Source organism: Apostichopus japonicus, chromosome 1, assembly GCF_037975245.1.
Source record: "Apostichopus japonicus isolate 1M-3 chromosome 1, ASM3797524v1, whole genome shotgun sequence".
Lineage (NCBI taxonomy): Eukaryota > Metazoa > Echinodermata > Holothuroidea > Aspidochirotida > Stichopodidae > Apostichopus > Apostichopus japonicus.
The window spans coordinates 19,652,523-19,670,168 of record NC_092561.1 but is presented as its reverse complement, the minus strand read 5'-3'; the positions used below and the strand labels follow the sequence as shown (position 1 = coordinate 19,670,168).

At 34.5% G+C, this 17,646-nt stretch overlaps 2 protein-coding genes across 2 annotated transcripts; both read left to right on the top strand.

The window, feature by feature from the left end:
* Positions 1–464: 464 nt before the first annotated feature.
* LOC139966823 (sulfotransferase 1 family member D1-like) lies at positions 465–7,113 on the top strand. Its single transcript, XM_071970243.1, has 7 exons — positions 465–592; positions 1,457–1,599; positions 1,787–2,022; positions 3,406–3,547; positions 4,926–5,023; positions 5,521–5,710; positions 6,090–7,113. Exons 2-7 carry the CDS (start codon positions 1,479–1,481, stop codon positions 6,203–6,205), a joined length of 903 nt encoding a protein of 300 aa, XP_071826344.1. The 5' UTR covers positions 465–592; positions 1,457–1,478; the 3' UTR covers positions 6,206–7,113.
* Positions 7,114–11,578: 4,465 nt separating this feature from the next.
* LOC139966753 (uncharacterized) lies at positions 11,579–13,953 on the top strand. The gene is made up of 2 exons (XM_071970127.1): positions 11,579–11,777; positions 12,553–13,953. The coding sequence occupies exons 1-2, from the start codon at positions 11,585–11,587 to the stop codon at positions 13,290–13,292; spliced, it is 933 nt and encodes a 310-aa protein (XP_071826228.1). The 5' UTR covers positions 11,579–11,584; the 3' UTR covers positions 13,293–13,953.
* Positions 13,954–17,646: the final 3,693 nt, after the last annotated feature.

The window sequence follows — 17,646 nt, the reverse complement described above, 5'->3', positions numbered from 1 at the left end:
TGAATGGTTATGAGTGCAATAGTGCAAATATTTCATGAGATGAAAGGTGGAATGTTACATTCAACCAGGCGCAGCCGAGTTGAATGGAACAAATTACATCTTTCGACGAATGAAATATTTGCACTATATTGCACGAAAGGAAACCATTCAAAATTTGTTTTATACAACACCTTCAAATTTGGATATAATTTGATGTAAAATGCACTCATGCAACAGATTGTTTTGAACAGACAGGTTTCTCTGCTCTCTTACCATTGAAAAAAGTGCTATCAGAAAAGTATAACGCATGGTTCTATCATCATAGCGTGCAATAGAGCGGACGACGAGCAATCGACGAGCAATTGACCAATCAAATGGCCGGAATATAATTAGGTGTTGTATAATCTTTAATGAACACAATGGACTTGACCTTCAGATATTTTGACTTGTATTCCTAAGTCTGATACCCATGCCATGCTATAAACAAATAATAGTGTAGATCTAAAAGCCATTCTATTTGTATGTCTACAGTTAATTATGCCTAGCCTATATCAAGGTACGGTTGTTCACGAGGTCACGCAGATTTATAGCTGGGATTTGTACTCGTTGAAAGGTAATTTAACTGCATACAAATCTGCATATCTTCTTCGTAATGTTAATACGTGTGTATGTGTGTACCGTTGTCCGACATGCTTCTGGACTGCATCGCACTGAAATATGCCGAGGTCAACTACTATACGTTGACACACTGCATGGTCAGATCCGTTCGTAAACGGCGTTTACTGTGTTTAATAACGTTGGACGTAAATATTGCCGGTGATAGTAAAGAATTCGCGTCACGGCCACGGCAATCTAGTAACTCATCCAATGTTAATAGGATCTCGATTCTGTGAATTTGTACTGGACTTTTAGTCAGGGGGTATTGCGTACTAGCTACCACGATAAGCTTTACTGTTCCCAGGTGCTAAATAGTTCTAGGAGATCGTATTAGGCCTATATATCTTAAATTGTTGCATATGTTATGATGTAATGACTGAATAGAATCTAGGTTGATTAGGTAAACTATTGATTTCTCTATGCAGTGGAACACGTTGTTCTTGTCATATGTATTCATTAAATTAACAACAAACTTGAAAAGAAAATGACCATCTGCATCTGGCTGTGACCCAAACTTGACGGAAATTTCCCGCACCTTTATAAAGCAATCGATTTCTGTTATAGCACTATCCAGGTGACATCACAGACCACCAAAAACGGCCCATTTCCTGGAGTAAGGGAAGGTTAAGCCAGCGAAAGCCAAAATTGAATTCAATTATGCACATCTTAATTTGCTTATTTAGTTTTATTTTGCGCTTTTTTCTTGGACTATGACATGTAAAGACTAAAATTCTGTCTAAAATAATCCTTCAAATGTAATTGATTTTTTTATGTCATTTGAGTCTTAAAAGTATAAACAAGTGTCATGTTTTATCCACAGACTAAAAATATCCTCTGGGAAGATGTTTCACATTTACAAAGGGACGAAAATACCACCAGTTGTAAAAGAATCGGCGGTAGACGCCGTCGAGACATTTAACTTTCGTGATGATGATATGCTTATTGCAACATATCCTAAGAGTGGTGAGTCCTCATTTAAAGTGGTATGTACCATGATTGATATGGTAATAATATGCTAATTGCACATATCCAACCTTTTTTTATATTTATATTTTTTGTGCTCATGGTAGAATTCGTCAGATAAATTGCAAATCACAATTATCACTTAATCCACTACGTAATAGAGGACCGTTGTGCCTCCCTTTTTCAGGAACCCACTGGATGAATGAACTTGTTCAGTTACTCCTTCATGGCGGGGATCCCAATAAGTTAGGTCACAGTCACCGCAGAACACCTATGGAGATAACTGACGTCATAAACGTCGGAAGGATGGACTTTGCAAAAGCTGCCGTTGAACTTGTAGAAGGCGATCCATCCCCAAGAGTGCTGATGACACATTTAAGGCCACACCATTTACCACCTCAGACGTGGTCCAAGAAAATTCCAGTAAGAACATTTTTTATTTCCTTTCTACTATAGACAATAAATAGGAGCGTGATCAACCGAAAGTTCTCCTGAATGTTATTAATAATAAGAATAGTAATAATGATAATGATAATGATGATAATGATCATGATAATGAATATGATAATGATAATAGTAGTAATAATGATAATGATAGTGAGAGTGATAATGATAATAATAATGATGATGATGATGATGATGATGGTGGTGGTGATGATGATGATGATGATGATGATGATGATGATGATGATGATGATGATGATGATGATGATGATGATGATGATGATGATGATGATGATGATGATGATGATAATGATGATTATGATGATGATGATTATGATGATGATGATGATGCTGATGATGATGATGATGATAGTGAGAGTGATAACGATAATGATAGTGATATTGATAATGATAATGGTAATGATAATGAGAGTAATAATGAACATGATGATGAAATGATAGTGATAATGACGATGGTGATGATAATGATGATGACGATGACGATCACAATGACAATGATAATGTGATCATGATCATGATCAAGCACGGGACTCGCAACATTTTTTCGTGTGTTGAAAAAACTTGTAAACAACATGCACTGCCCTGATTGGGTTTTACGATGAAGGCTGCCAGGGAATCGACTAGATCCACCAATGCGCAGTACAAATCTATCTACATGAGCAAGTAGCAGCTTCGTGATTAGATAACGGATTGTATTAACTTAGCAATTGCCAGACGAGTTCACCTATTGCATGTGAGATCGGAATATAGCCCAGATCAAATGAAACGGTAGGACTCTTGTTAGGCATTTGATGAACGTAAGGCGTTTACTCATGCATGGTGTTAAAAGTAAATCACTATAAAGTATATCATTTTAACCTAAATATTCTACTACACATTCATCATAACCTGCATATGAATGCACAGATACTGTACTGTACATTATTATCACAACTAGACTTTGATTATAATATGGAGATGTCCTATAGAAATTGAATTTCCGTTGACAAAAGAACATTCTTTCCATGCAATGTATATCTCTCACAAACAGGATCGTTTCCTAGAGAGGATGTGGACAATTAGGGAGTGCTGAATCGCATTTCCTTAAATTCCATAAATTAAAATGATATACAATTGTTATTTTCAGGATCATTGAACAACCCCACGGGAACTCAGAAAGAATATTAAATGTATCAAATCGATCAAAGCATAATATAGGGATGGTTTTGTTTAGGCAGGCGGAACTTATACCATGATTAGTCAGTAGTTTAGAGCGCATGTACTTTAAATGTATCATTGATAATATTTGGTCTTTTGCAATAATTAAGACTTCTCTTGAAACTTCCATTTTTGTCACTAAAGATCATTTACGTTCTCCGTAATCCCATGGATCTGTTCTTATCACTGTTTGAATTTTATTGTGGATTTACTCTCCCTGATGGCAAACCATACATGACGAAAGATAACTTTGATGATACTCTCAGAACTTTCATTGCTGGAGAAGGTAAGATGAGAATATGATTGACTTTGAAATGAAAATCACTCCAATACTTCTAACCCTAAAATTGCTAGAAATTGAAAAATGTTGGTTACATTTTATACTTGATGATATAATGAGCAGATCTAGATACGATTTCGATTATGTTGATATGTTATACTGTTAGCAACATCGAAGTGATGTAAAACCATTTTAACCTACGTATGGATATATTATTTATTCATATAATTTTAAAGTTAATATTTAGAATTAAGGTACTATATTAAGTTATGGATATTTCACCATAAAATGATCGAGAAGAAAATGGTATTGATAACATGTTGTATATTGATTGGTATTATTATTATTAATTAATATCCATAGCATAGTAGATCTTCATTACATTCGCTATCTTTATAATGATATTAAAAATGAAATGGTAATAGAAGCGATAGGCCCATATCATAGTACAAAACTGATTGTGATTTAGAAATGACATGGATCTAATTATAGCCTAATATGTTACTCACTTTATGATTTTGAAATGATATCCCAAACTAATTTGCATCATTGAAGTCCGATCTTAATTGGCACGAGGGATCAAGTACTGCTGTTCAATATCAACGTGTATCTTATAAGATACATGAATAACCGTCCTTATCTTATTTTAAACTTAAAGAAACAAATATTTAGCAATCATCTGCATAAACTCAAAAGGACAAAAAAAGCTTTCCTGAAATTAAAGAATCAGAGATGATTCCTCAAATGTATTGATTGTATACTACTACTCCTACTACTACTACTACTACTTCTACTACTACTACTACTACTACTACTACTACTACTACTACTACTACTACTACTACTACTACAACTACAACTACTACTACTACAACTACAACTACTACTACTTCTACTTCTACTTCTACTACTACTACTACTACTACTACTACTACTACTACTACTACTACTACTACTACTACTACTACTACTACTACTGCTACTGCTGCTACTACTACTACTACTACTTAAACTAATTCTACTTATACTAATACTACTATTATTACTAGGCCTACTACTACTACTTCTTCTACCACTACCACTACCACTTCCACTACCACCACTACCACCACCACCACTATTACTACTACTGCTGCTACTACTACTACTACTACTACTATTACTATAACTTTTACTATTACTATTACTATTACTCCTACTACTACTACTACAACTACTACTAATAATAATCATAATCATAATAATAAAACTATATAAAACTGATACTGATACTTACACTGATACTAATACCAATACCAATATACTACCATAACTTATACTAATACTCATTTTGATTGATTGTTACTTCTTTCAAATGCTTTACGTTGCTTTTCTGTATATTTAGTTGCATTTGACGGTTGGTGTGATCATGTGATTCAATACGAAGACGTAATGCAGAGAAACGATAATATTATGTTCGTCACATATGAAGAAATGAAAAAGGTAAGTCAGATCCCATCGAGTGCTATAAAGTTAATTAAAGGCAAATAAAATACAACAATAAAACAAATTTGATGAAATACATTCCATGACCATGATTTCCCTACTTATGAAAGAAATTAGATGATTTCTCTTTACTTCCGGTCAGTCCCTTGACTTTATTAATTATGGTATATTAACTTTATTAATGTAGGTATAGTTTTTCGTTTTCTTTCAGTCTCAAAAGAAGGGCATGACTAAACATTACCTAAATTAGTGGTGCCTTATTGTTATGGGTAAACCAGTACAAAGTTTGCTCACAATATCTTTATTATTACAAAATGTCCGAATTACATTCATAGCAGCTTTAGTGGCTACATTACTTTGATCTAATTTAGACACATGTCAACTTTAATCTAAACATAATACGTTCTAATGATAATGCGGGCTAACCTGATTTTAATATTAATTTAATATAAATGACCTACTGACTCTATTCTAAACTTTGGTTCACGCATTAGGATATCCAAGCAGTGATTAAGAAAGTTGCAAAACATATCCACCGTGACGTCGACGATGACGTAATAGTGAAAGTTGCAGCCAATTTAACTTTGGAAGCAATGAAGCTAAACTACGGCAAAACAATGGAAACTCGAAAGAAACTTAACCTCACAGAGGAGCCTTCGCCGTTGCATTTGTTTGTAAGAAAAGGTAAAACAATGCATTTCTTTGTTAGCCTATTTTGTGGAACTGCCATCACCTGATAAAAAAAAAAAAACGTGTGAGAACATCAGAGGTAAACCAATCGTGTTCTTACAATGTCTTTCACGTTCTTAGAAAGGAAAATTTACCATTAAACAACCATACTGAGAGATCCCAACCTCAAACGGATATGACGCTCTCAACATTTTTATTTTATTATGGAAATTTAAATTGTTTGTCTTCGCTGAGTTACATTACACCATTGGAATATGTAATAATAGTAAGTACGGACGTTTTCAAGAGGGGTGCGTACTTTGTATGCATGTCTAAAGTAGCCATGGACATTCCAGACATAATACCTTTTCTTTCACGTGTCCTTTTCTTTTAGGAATCGCCGGGAGATGGAAAACAGAGTATCCAGAGGCAAAATGGAAAGAAATGCGAGATACATTCAAAGAAATGGTCAAAAATACGATTTACGCGAAACAATATTTTGAATATTAGAACAAAGAAAGATGCTGTATCTATTATCGCGAAGGAATAAGACTGTAATAAAGCAGCCGTTTCATCGAACAGGCTCCTAATATGAAACTGTAATCTGCCGCCAGGCTTAATATTGAACCATTAGTGGTGATGTGTGCGGTTTTTTCTTCTTCTTTGAAAATTAATATCCATGGGTGGGCGAAACGTTTATTAACAAATGGATTCAATTATTAGTTGTGTTATCAACCATCATTTTGGGACGACCTGTATGATGATGTCTCCTGCGTCAAGCTGACATGAAAATGCACCCGAAAAGATAATATTGGACTCCATTGACTTAAATACTGAAATTTCATGGAACTTATGTCATTAAATAATTAGTGAACACGACGATGACATTTCATAACAGATAATTTTCTGAAAGACTTACCAACATTATTATAAAATGCAACTAACTATTTACCTCCGATAAATGGCTTTGGCCGAGTGGATGAAGGCGGTGGCATTTGAAGCGATGAAATGAGGCTGAGCAATCGGGAGGTTCCGGGTTGGATACCCGGCCGGGTCATAGTAAGGTGGGTTTTCATCCAAGAACGAGGTTCGGTTTTCACATCTGAAATAACTTTTTACATTGAAAAGATTCCAAAACTGAGTTAAAATGTTGAATTGAAAGCCGCCCGATGTGTATAAGTGGTTATCCATAAGCCCGTGCAGGTTTCTTCCAAATTTGTGGTCACTTGAGCGTCGTACAAAATCTTTCTGAATATTAATTATTTTATTGAAATATATTTAGTTAAGTTTCACGTTCTACCCTTAAAATTGAAAAAGGAAGTTTTCTTAAACATATTGTTTTATAATAAAAGAGTGGCGGTAGGGAGAGGGTGGGCGTTGAAGATGAACCATGAGTCTGTATGCAAGGTGGAAGGAGCTGTAAGATAAATACAAAGAGAAAATAACTGAATCACCCGAGATTGATGCACGACGTTTATTTCTTAATTGTATATTAAGGTAATCTGTTACACAAAGTTGCAACATGAATAACTTTTGTTGTTATTATAATATTATTTCCAGATACTTGTAGACTGTGTAGTCGTTTCTTTCAAGTTTTGTTTACTGTATAGTTTATACTAACAATCAACCCACATCAGATATCATAAAGAAAAAAGAATTATTACAACGTTTTCTTATTCAAACGTCACAAAACTACAAATAAAATGATAAAAAAAAGATTGATGGTTCAATACTAGAAAATTCGGTAAGTAAGAGAAAGAGGACACCAAACTCTGTCGCCAATGGTTACTCATTCTATCAAAACTACAACAACACTGTCATGATTTTGGTTTTAATATAGGCTTACTTATATCTGCTTCGAAAGTGGTGTATGCTTACATTAATACTAGTATTTGTCGCGAAAAAAAAGTGTTAGAGACTGTCATATATATATTGAGCAACAGTTATGACACCTGTGTAACGTTGCAAAAACATATCGTCTCCACTATTCAGAGCCGCCTATTTCGGAGGAGCATCGAGGTGAGAACTAGTGAGTATAGGAATCTGAGATTGAACAGCCGGAGATTTGGAAATGTAACGGCTACAATCGTAAGAAGTCTCTCGATAAAATAAATATCCCATTGGACCCCAATGGTCACAGCTTCGCGTCTCGCAAAACATCGCTGAGTATAGGCCTGTTAGGCAGAGATGAAGCTGGAAACTTCGTTGACAACAAAATAATAATTATGCCATCATGGCTTTTGTTTCTCTTCTAGGAATTAAAATGACTATTTCAATTTTGACATTGGAAAGTTCACTACTGCTACATAATGTTTCTCTGTGATCGTGTTTTTAGATGAGTTAAATCCTGTTTGTCGTCAATACAAGCAACAATGCGCATAAGGGCCATTTACAGCTGCATTCGCCATTGCTTGTACGAAAGTGCTTTTGACACTATATTTAATGTTAAAGGAGAAACACATGTCATACGAAAACAATTTGTGAAATCATTTTATCATTATAGGATCTGGTACTAGTCCCTTAAGTGTATACTTTACGTCTTTAAGACGTTAAACTTACTTCGCTCCCTGGTCCCACAGTGGCTTTGAAATACATTCCAATGAAATTGAATTCCTCTTTGGAATGTACACCTCAACCACCTTGTTTTGCTAAAGATATGTAGAGAGAACAAGAGAACTGTCTGAAAGCCCTGCAGCTTCATGGCTTGGAATACCTTCCACAAAAACTAAATTCCTCTTTCTGAAAATTTCTGGTGGTGGGGGCGTCGTCCCCTGGACCCTCACCAGGGATTTGAAATAAATTCCACAGAAATTGAATGTCTCGGTCTCCCTTATGTATTTCAAATGTTAATAAATTGTCTCAATTAAAATTTGACCTACCGAGGAAGCGTGGGGTAGGGGAGAGGTTGAATGGGTTCTCCTATACTCCCCTTAATATGTTTGTTAGAAACACAAATTTACACTTGCAATGTTTGTTAGATATGACCATTTTTATTTCATACAAATTAAAACAACATATTAAGTATTCTTTCTGCTGATGAATTATTCTTACTTTTGGCGCAGAGCGTCCGGGACATCATTTGTGGCGAATGCTTTTCTAGTACCTGCAATTTTTCCCCATCTGTGTAACGTTTTCATACTTGGCGCAAAACACAATTTTGATAATGGATTTTCAAAACCGAAAGCAACTAAAGTACCAACAGGAAATATCGAGCCATTGCTACGCAGATGTGTTGATATTAAATAACTAACTTGCCTTTCAACGGTGACAAATGTACATACTCTTTTTTATATTTTCACTCTTAAACAAAGCAATCATTACGAAAAAGGAATTGATTACAAATAATTTCATTTCCACTTATTACGGTTGCTGCTTTATTTACTAGTTAGATGATAAATACGAAATTAATAATAATTAGTACGGACGACAAGCTCTGTTACTTTTATTTACCGTACTTTAAATATTTACAATCGTGAAGAAATAAATTTTACGCACAGAAAGCTCTATTAGTTAGTTACAGTACTTAAAATATGCAAAGTCGCGACGAAATAAATGAATACATAAAACGCGCGAAGGGATTTATTAATATGATTTACCGTGCTTCAAATATTTCTCTCCGTGACGTCATAAATAATACGCACGAAAAGCTCTATTAGTTAATTTACAGTACTTATAATATGCTTAATGGAGACGAAATTCATAAAGGATGATACGCATGATGAGCTATATTGATTTTATTTATCGTACCCTAAGTATTAATAATCGTTTTACCATAGCAATTGTAGCAATTATCTGCTAATATTAATAATCGATTTACCGTTGCAATTGTAGCAGATATCTGCCAATATTAATAATCGTTTCACCATGACGATTGTATCAAATTTTTGCAATATTTATGATTGATTTACCAAAGCAATAGTAAAAATGATCTGCTTATATTAATTATCGTTTAACCATGAGAGCAATTGTAGAAATTATCTTCAAATATTTATAATCGATTTACCATAGCAAATATCTGCAAATATCAATTATCGTTTTACCGTAGCAACTATAGCAATTAACTACAGATATTTATAATCGTATTACCAGAGCAATTGTATCAATTATCTGTAATTGTTTATAATCGTATTACCATAGTAATTGTAGCAATGATCTGCAATTGTTAATAATCGTTTTACCATAGCAATTGTAGCAATTATCTGCAAATATTAATAATCGTTTTACAAAAGCAATTGTAGCGATTAACTGCAAATATTAATAACCGTTTAACCAGAGCAATTGTAGAAATTATCTGCAAATATTAATAATCAATTTACCGTTGCAATTGTAGCAATTATCTGCAAATATTACTAATCCTGTTACCAAAGCAATTGTAGTAATTAACTGCAAATATTTTATAATCGTTTTGCCAAAGCAATTGTAGAAATTCTCTGCAAATATTTATAATTCATTTACCAAAGCAATTGTAGCAATTAACAACAAATATTTACAATCTTTTTAACATAGTAATTGTAGCAATGATCTGTAAATATTAATAATCTTTTTACCATAGCAATTGCAGCAATCATCTGCAAAGTAAAACAAGCCTTGCGCTTCTCCCACAAGAACTCCAATGCAAAAACTTGCATCAATGAAGATCTTCACCTTTTTTCCAAACCACCATGTGACTGGAACATGTTTTAGATAGTTCAAGAAAACATATCGCTTACCACAAATCTTCATGGCTTTTTTCCATTTCTTTTTGAGAAAAGTGTTATAATTCGGTTACTACGCCAGGTAAGTGATTCAACGCCATTTTATACGAACTCACACATCAGTAGAATCAATGTGGTCTAGTTATACAAACTTCCTTCTGTGACACAAGGTCCGGAGACAATTTCCATTAAACATCAAAAGTAAGAAGCGTAACTTCCTTCAGCCATTGTTTAATACAATTCTCCATCGTTTTTGCTTTTCCAAACATGTTAAGATATTCAAAACATAACAGTATTATTGCTATAGACTTCATTTGTGGGTAAAATCATAAAAATAGCTCAAATTCCTCGAGTACTCTGATGCTGTGACAATCATGGCCTAGCTTGCTGTTCCTAGGATCTGGAAGATATATTGTACTTCTTTTGTTTTCTTTCAAATTAAGTGTACTTATTACATTAAAAGCTCTGCAGTATTCTAAAATAAGAAACAACTTATTATGTGTTCTATCCTAGTTACCTGTTTCTAGATTAAGAACCGATATACTTATCAATTTACAATTATGATAAAACTGATATTACGGAAGTACCAAATGAAACAGCTATTAGAGTATAGAGTAAATCGGCCTAAAATAAATATGAGTATAACAAATGTCAATCGCGCTGACATGTTGACGTGTTACACGATATCATTTCCTTGTATTTAAAATAAAAATGCTCGATAAGTACTGAACGATGCGATTTTACACAAAAATCAAATGACACACAAGAAAAACATTTTACACGGAGGAAGCCGGAGGGAACATTTCATCACCTCCAAATACTAAACTGTTACGGAATATGTGTATTAATCAAAGAAAGTAGTATTATTAAGTAGATTTTTAAGTAGTAGCTTTAAGTTTTATGGATTTTCATACTTCTTCCCCAATAAATTTGTAAGTTAATTTTGATTTTCAGTCGAGAGGTTTTTATCGTATTGAAAGTATATATTGTTTCAAAGATCCTCAATAATACAATGCCACGGTCAGTGCAAATAAACAACACATCAAAAGTTATAAGCGTTACTTCATTAAATCAATTTTAAAATGTCTGTACCATTCCCTCCTTATATAACCTGGTGAATACCCAAATCATATCCATTTTCAAGTGAACGGTATCACTATTATAGACTTCGTGAATTTTACCTCCACTCCCAAAAATGGCTTCGATGTCGCTTATTACTCTGATTATTGGGGCTTTCATGGTTGCCTTTTGGCAAAGTGCTACAGGAACGAAGTATACAAATGTTTCACGCGAACGTTGGGGCGGAACCGTAGCCTTGTTTGCTGTTCCTAGAGAAAAAGTGGCGGCCAAACTAAACGAGATCAATTTACACAAGTCTTGCGGTGACGGTAAGTAAAGTGTGAGATGTAAAATTAAGCAAGGTGCTAATCTGCTTTTTTTTTATGTATAAGTAGTATTTGTTGCATTCTGTGATTTCTAAATGTGAAATTTTACGATGATAAGTTTTTAATATTCTCTCATTTTTCATGCCTTTCTCTGTTTATTTTAACCTTTGGTGACTTTATTTTTGTGACTCATTTTAACCATTTGAAACCAGTTTCAATTTATAGTCAAGTTTGTCTTGCTTATCCATAGAGCAGCTGCCAGCAGGAAGTTTGCACTGATCCCGTCTTGTAAAATACATATATTAATTTCAATATGGACGTTAACATTATTATCATAAATATGTAAAAGAACTATCTGAATGTTTTGTTGAGTGAACAAAGGCCTTTATGAGGAATTATTGGAATTCTTTGACACCAAATGTATAAGAAATCATCAACATGTGTTCTACGTGTAAGAAATTAAAGTCACACTATTTTTTGGATCAGGATAAACTTACTAAATAATTCCAAATATATCATTACAAACTTCTTTTGCATTTATACATAGTTATTTCCTCTAACTATTATTATCAACGGATCAGTGTAATACTAAAAATATCAACAACAAAATATCTACGCGGTTAATTAGTTGTGATCTCCAAACTATATTTCGTTAGAATACTTTCCAGCCACCAAAATATAATACTTTACAATACATCCGTGATCTAATGATACTACCAGTTCAAAATGAACCGGTCCGGTAATGTTTGAATTTTCTTTATGATTATTTTCCCTATAGTTTTGAGCCTGCCTAATAGAACAGTTTTTAGTGAGTTTTTGCGAGAAGACCAGCACGTTGTGGGAATCTCAATTGGGAACCTACGGGCTAGCTCGTTTATAGACACACTGACCACCTGTGTTGCTGACCAGTATACTCTGAAAGCGCCAACGGTCCAGGTATTCATTCCAATGCTAACTGGTCCAGACCCCGATGGTCCACCACAATACAAATTAGTAGTGAATAGTTACGTTTCAACTCAGAAACCATTTGTTCAGCCTAATGTAGCAGTTCCAACCACGCAGGTTGAACAACTAATTTTTAATGAACGCGGATTGAGTATCAAAGACGGAGACGAATACTTGAACATTAATTGGAAGGAATCGGACATGTGTCAGTCTATCAACCCAGCCCCTCTCAACGACTTGGAAGAATTTACCGATGAACTCATGTTACCTTATAACTATCAGCTCAATTTTTCAGCCTGTGACGGGGTTGGAGTACAAGATGTTGATTTGTGCAAGACGTATGAGAAGCTCAGCTGCCTCTTATCACGAAACAAATACAACGCTTGCCAATATTGGACAATTTTGGGACCGTTCAAGAATTGCAAATTGGAAGCGTTTAGTTTGAACGCAATTTCCCCTGAATTTAAGGCTTCGACTCTGCTTTCTGAGGAAAGTGGGTTACCTTTCATTGCTGCTTTACAAACCGATGTAGATTTTCAAGTCAATCTGAAGATTCCATGCATTGAAGATTAACGTATATGCACTGTACCATGGGTTGTACTGGTGTGGTAGTAGTTTTAGATTCCATATTCAACTCTTATTATTTAACAGGACGGATATACAAGTTGTTACAATGTTCTCTTATATAAGAGTCCTACAATAAGTTTTCGTTTCTTGGTTGTTGTAAAAATCTTAATCCACGAAAATGAAATAAATGCTCCGTTTGGAAGATGCTTTTCCATGTCACAACGTCATTTTACATTTTTCCATTGGCTGATGCTACTCAGATATATATATAAAAAAAGTCAAACATTTGTTCCTATTGATTCAAAATTGTAAAGGGGGAAACAGACCTACCAATCATATTTGACGTTTATGACAGACAAATTGGTTAAGAACAATACTCACAGAAAGCTAACAAACATCGTTTTCCGTTTGGGAGAGTCCTAGGTAAAGCTTGTGTCTGGCAGCTGCCATTTTAGAAATCTGTGACGTCATAGTGGGAATAGGATCTGAAACAGTTTACTTTCTCTTGGTTTGTCTTTTCATATTTTTACTTATAGAATATTAATATCGTTGACCCTGAAACCAATATCCTAATAATGTCATATGGTTAAACTTTGAAAATGTATCACTGTGTATACGTATCCTACAGAAAATAGCAATGATTGTAATAAACAAAGAAAACGTTAATAAAATGAACGCATGTGGCTCGATGATGTCATCTTTATACTTGATCAAGTCTTTCGCGTTGTATGTGAATAATAGTTATAAATATTAACAGTATGCGTAGCCTAGGCTATGCTAATATCAATCTAGAACTGGGGTGGGCAACCTACGTCCCGTGGGCCACATGCGGCCCGCCAGTGATTTTTTTGCGGCCCGTGAGATGTCTCAAGAAAAAGAAAAAAATCAATCATCACAAAAAACGAGCTAGCAGCTTAGAATTTATTGGCAATAATGATGCTGTCAGGTAGGCCTATACATGATCCCTATTTATTATCAACTGTACTGTATTGACATTATATTTTTGTGAATACAGATTAAGTACACACAACTGTTGCTCGAAAGTCCTCGGAATAAAAGGTTTGAAATCAACAGTAGGTCGTTGGTTAGGTGCGGCCCAGTCAATTTGTCACTCCTTATATAGCAATAAAATAAAATAGATTATATTAATGTAATTCATAATATTTTAATAGAAAGCATATAAGAATAAAGAAACCTTATTTTATAACTGAAATGAGAAACAAACAAACAGAGAGAAAGTTTTAAAGATAAACAAACGCAAATTGTGTTTACCTAAAGAACCCATAATACAAAAACAATATTAACAAAAATATGCAACAGTGAAACTGTGTTCATCCATACTTAGTAAAGATTCCTAAATCCTATTGGTCCATTCAGGTCAGCTGACCGTGGTTAATCCTGTGAGTAACGCACGGTAAAATTACGGGGCATCACTTCAATAAATCTTTGGTTATATGTAACCAAAAATGTTTTGTTTTATGATTTTCCCCCCCCACACAAATGGTAGTGTATGAATGAACGGGGTTAATCAACGGTCTAGCGTGCGTTACTTACATGATTAATGCACTCCGGGTGTTAATGCTATCGCTGGATGCACTCGGGCTCCGCCCTCGTGCATCGCTTGCATTATCCCCCGATCGTGCATTAATCCTGCAGTGAGTAACGCACGCTAGACCGTTGATTAACCCCTTATTGTAATTTCATTTAGAATGCAGTGTTGTTTGGGTGGAACCATTCACGAAGGTCTGTAACATATAAATTAACGGAGAAAGAAAGCTAGGCGAGTCGCTTATCAATTACCGTCGGTTATTTGGGGTAGCGTATTTAAATTTAAATTCTCTGAGATAATTATTAAACTTCTTTATTTAGTTTTTCTTTTCAAAAATAAACTTCTCAACTGTGACTAACAACTGAGAAGCATTACATCGACATCGTATCATATTTATGAAATAAGCCGTTTAATAAATTTTAATTAATATACATACACGAAGGAAATCAACGTTAAGTAGTATATGCAACTATTCAAGTAAAACTTTGTTGCTTTTTTTCTCAATAAACTTATTAGGTCATACGGACCTTTTTGAGAGGTTACTATCTAAAAGGTCTGTAACGCCCTGCATTTTACTCATAATTGCGCACTGACATGGAAACAATTTTATTAAACGACACATCAAAAGCAATAAAGCGTTACTTCCTTGTGGCTATATTTGTTTAATAACAATTCTTTATCGTTATATCGTTTTTAAACAGTATCATAATAAACGTTTAGATAACTAAAACATAAAGATGTAATTGCTATAGGCTTCAATTGTAGATGAAATCATAGAAATGGCTGAAATTACGCCGAGTACTCTGATGCTGTGCATGTTCGTCGTCTCCTTTTCCTAAAGTGCTTAATATAATAACAATATTTGATTTTTATATAGCGCTTTACACCAGCGATAGGTCTCAAAGCGCTTTACAGACATTATATTACCCCTGTCCCAGAGACAATCCCTCCAGTCGGCAGCAGTTATATACTTCGCACAATGACAAGTTACCTTACAGGTACCCATTTAACCCCTGGGTGAAGAGAGGCAAGTGAGATAAAGCATCTTGCCCAAGGACACAACGCAATGAACTAGGCGCAGACTTAAAGCAGTGATCTGTAGTAAAGCAGTGAAATGTAGACTTAAATCAGTGATCATCTAAGTTTAACGCTAAGTATAAATTGGTCTTACCGTTCTTTTTTATTAATCATGACAATTCAGATTAAAATGATCACCAATTTTCACTTTCTTTGATTAAGGTATACAGAACATTTTGATAGGATGCCCACCAACATATCATTTTTCGACCCAGTGAAGTTAACAAAGGTGGCGTTCCATATCCCGAATAACGTCTTGAAGTGAAGAAACAGTGGGAAATAGATAATATTTCACAGTTCAGCACATAGCTATCCACTTCCATCCAAATCTTAATACAAATGTAATTTTTGATGTCACATTTTAGGATTTGACAAACAATATTGTTTGATAGCCATCTGGTCCTGCCGGTTGAATTTACTGATGACCTGCTGGTTTTATAATTTCTCAAAATAATTTGTCTACGTGTGAAATGTATAACTCTGACTGATAACGGGGGTTTCGAATTGTAAAAGCAAAATATGTCAATGTCAAATTATCCCTGTGCCTGATTGACAGGAGTCCTTTAAGATTAGTTTAGTAACTTCGTGATGCGATGACAGTTTCCCAATGAAGAAGTGTCCTGATGTGATTGGCCGAAACCTTCACGTATGCGCCGCTAAACCTTTGCCTCGTCAAAATTCCAATCAATTTGAAAGAGATTAATGTAGCGTGTACTATCAGTGAAGTAATAACAATGGGGCGATAGAATCACCAAAGAATCACAGAAAAATTTCAATCTGTAGTCGAGTTACCCAACATCTCGGAAGAAATGGCTCACAAAATTCTCACGGTAAGTAAATATTTTCCTTACTTGGTGTTATAAAGTGATAATTGATATTTACATTGACATGAAAGGTTTTCATAAGTTGTAGGTGTGTAGTTGAAGTGTACTGTTGAAAATATAAATTAACTTAAAAATGACTTAGGTGAATCATTGGCATACTGATTCTACGAAAAATGTTCGTCATAGTAAGGCCTGAGTATTTTGCCCGAGAAGGTGAAGGATTTGCATGCCCTCGATTAAAACCTATATCTATGGAACGCTAAAACGGACATTATTCAGTAACTTTTTATGCAGCTTTTACTTCTTCTACAGTGGTAAATGTTGTGTCACATAATGCAGCATAATAAGCAAGGCTTGTATTTTTATTCGGCAGTTTGTCAGCTGTCAAAGAAAGGTCGCCATTTTGGACAAAAATCATGTTGTCTTTATTATGCAGTTTTTACTGCCGCATAATGACTGAAAGAAAACTCGTAGTCATTATGTGGCAATATTGAGAGTCACATAATGGCCAAGAAAGAACTAACGTAAATCTTACTGATTATGCGGCAGTCTTTACTGCAGCATAACGACTTCTTTAACGAACTTGTTATTCCGCAACATTTACCTCTATATTTTCTTAACAGGCTATTCTAGACGTCCTCGTGCTAGTAGCAATGTTGCTCTCAACTGCGGAAGGTAAATGCCTAATCAACAGTTTTTCCTTAATCGATGTTCTTGTTTGCATTACTTAGTGAAATGTCAATTTGCTTGAAGTTACAATCTTATTACAAAAAAGTATAGTTTACAAACACTATAGAAAAACTGTATTCTTTTTACATGTGAGTTTTATCGATAGGTAAGATATATCAAGAAATATCAAGAAATTTGGCTGGGGCGTAACCACTACTAGCACAAATGGTTTATTTGGTGA